The 2,338-nt window shown below is 33.0% G+C and overlaps 1 protein-coding gene across 1 annotated transcript; it reads left to right on the top strand.

Moving 5' to 3' along the window:
* LOC105157041 (gibberellin-regulated protein 4-like) lies at window positions 236-1,302 on the top strand. Its single transcript, XM_011073338.2, has 3 exons — window positions 236-418; window positions 763-796; window positions 882-1,302. The coding sequence occupies exons 1-3, from the start codon at window positions 317-319 to the stop codon at window positions 1,061-1,063; spliced, it is 318 nt and encodes a 105-aa protein (XP_011071640.1). The 5' UTR covers window positions 236-316; the 3' UTR covers window positions 1,064-1,302.

The following is a 2,338-nucleotide window of genomic DNA, read 5'->3' as shown; positions in this document are numbered from 1 at the left end:
AATTCTCTATTCAAATATCCCATTCAACTTGCCGTACAAATTAAAGCAGATCAATGTGCTAATATTCTCTCTCTCTCTCTCTCCACATCTATTCCCTTTGCTGAAGGGCATGCATATGAGAAATGTATGGCCCCAAACACGGATCAAAAAGAAGAATGATTAGTTATGTAAATATTTTAATGTGATCGAACTCCAACACCTATCCATTTACTCTATAAATACATAAGCCCAACTCTTTGCGAAGCAATAAGCACTTCATCCCTACAACCACACCACTCGGAAAACAGTCCATCCACTTTAGGCCTTGTTTGGCGACATGGCGATGGCTAATAAGCTCACTGCTCTCATTCTGCTTCTGGCATTCATCGCCATCTCCACTCTCACCTCCACTGTGGCTGCTCAATACCACCTTGACAGGGTCAGTTTCTTCTTCTTCTTCTCTCTCTTTCTTTAGTGACTGACTACTTCACACTGAAATGTATTCACAGGGGGTGAAATGCAATTTGTACTATTTTCAGTGAAAATTCTTGGATTTTAAATTATTTAATATGAAGTCATTGAAAAAAAAAATTCTAAATACTTTCCTCAGATCCAAATCTATTGTTCCAAACGTAATCTAAATGATTCGAAATAGTGTATTGAAATCATTAATTTTACTAATATATATACGGACTGAACATATATATATTTAATTTAATTTGCATTGTTAGAACTTATGATGTTTTATATATTGTGCTAACATATGATTTGATGATGCTGCAGAATCGGTATGGTCCAGGCAGCCTGAAGATCTACCGTAAGTCTTCATATATGTATATATATTAGACATCGACGAACATTGAAATATGTGAGATAAATAATGAAATATGTGATCTGACCAGAATGCCCGTCGGAGTGTGCGAGAAGGTGCAAGCAAACACAGTACAAGAAGGCGTGTTTGACGTTCTGCAACAAATGCTGCAACAAGTGCCTGTGCGTTCCCCCTGGCTACTACGGCAACAAAGCCGTCTGCCCTTGCTACAACAACTGGAAGACTAAGGAAGGAGGGCCAAAATGCCCTTGATCACCATCACCCACCCTCCCTCCCGACCCGAATTTAGTACTACTCGGATCATCCTATGTTCCCTTTTTTCTGATGGGTCATAATTTCTATGACCCCATATCGTTGTTTCTATTCTCAATGCTCCTATGGGCTTGGGACTTTTGCCTGCCCTAATGAGAGCTCTGCCAGACCAGATATTTCTTGGTCTTTAGCTATGTCTTGTTACATTTTATTTAAAATGATGATTTTCTTTTGATGTCTCTATGTTGTATTAATTAAGCAATAATCTTATCTTATTCCTCGAAATTATTAGTTATTTCCACAATTGCACGCATATTTTTATCATTTTTTTAGTCTTTTTTATAATATCTAAGTACATTATTGTCGGGTTAATTTATTATTGGTGCATGTGCCATGGACTGCAAATTGCATTAATATAATATGAGGAAGATGGATGAATAAGAACTATTATTGAATTCGTAGATAGTAAAAGTTATATTCTTTTCGTATCATAATTTAAATTTTGTACACTTTTAATCATATATTGAATTATAAAAGATAGTCACATCAGTATAATAAATTCTCACTTTCCATCCTACTACGAACTTTGTTACAAAATTGACAGAAAAAACTACATGCCAATGATACATGGCCGTTTCTTTTTATTTTTACATTTGATTCCGTAACATTTTGTCCCATGCATGACATTTTTTCGTTAGATGCTTAATGAAAAATTCCACATGATCATTAAGTTAATGGGACTAAAAGTGTTACTTTTTAAAGTTATGAGAACAAAAGTGAAAATCCCATAACATATGCGACAAAAGTTGTAAAGGTGGCCATGTGTTAAGCACGTGACATTTTCTGTTAAAATATATAATATAAAGGTGTCATGGGACCAAAAATATTACTTTTTAGGAGTTACGAGACCAAAAGTAAAAATTTTATAACCAATGAAATTAAAATAAAAAAGGTCCTAAATTACGAACCAAAAAGTATTACTTCTCTTATAAAAAAAAATATATCACAAAAATATTAATTTTTGTCGAAAGTTGGAATGCAGACATAAATTGAGAAGTTTCTAAGATACCAAACTAACTTTGAGATTTTCGAAAATAATAGGACTAAAAACGTATTATTCTAATTTATGGGGGAAAAATACAATTGTTCCTTTAAAAAAAATTAAAACAAGCAGATATTAAATTTATAAAAAAAGTTAGGTATTTCTGAAAAATATTATCTCCTCTTAGTCAGAAAGCTAAGTTAACATTATTTTTACAAAAAATTAATATCTTT

The sequence above is a fragment of the Sesamum indicum genome, linkage group LG3 (assembly GCF_000512975.1).
Source record: "Sesamum indicum cultivar Zhongzhi No. 13 linkage group LG3, S_indicum_v1.0, whole genome shotgun sequence".
Classification (NCBI taxonomy): Eukaryota; Viridiplantae; Streptophyta; class Magnoliopsida; order Lamiales; family Pedaliaceae; genus Sesamum; species Sesamum indicum.
This window is presented reverse-complemented; position numbering and strand designations above follow the sequence as displayed.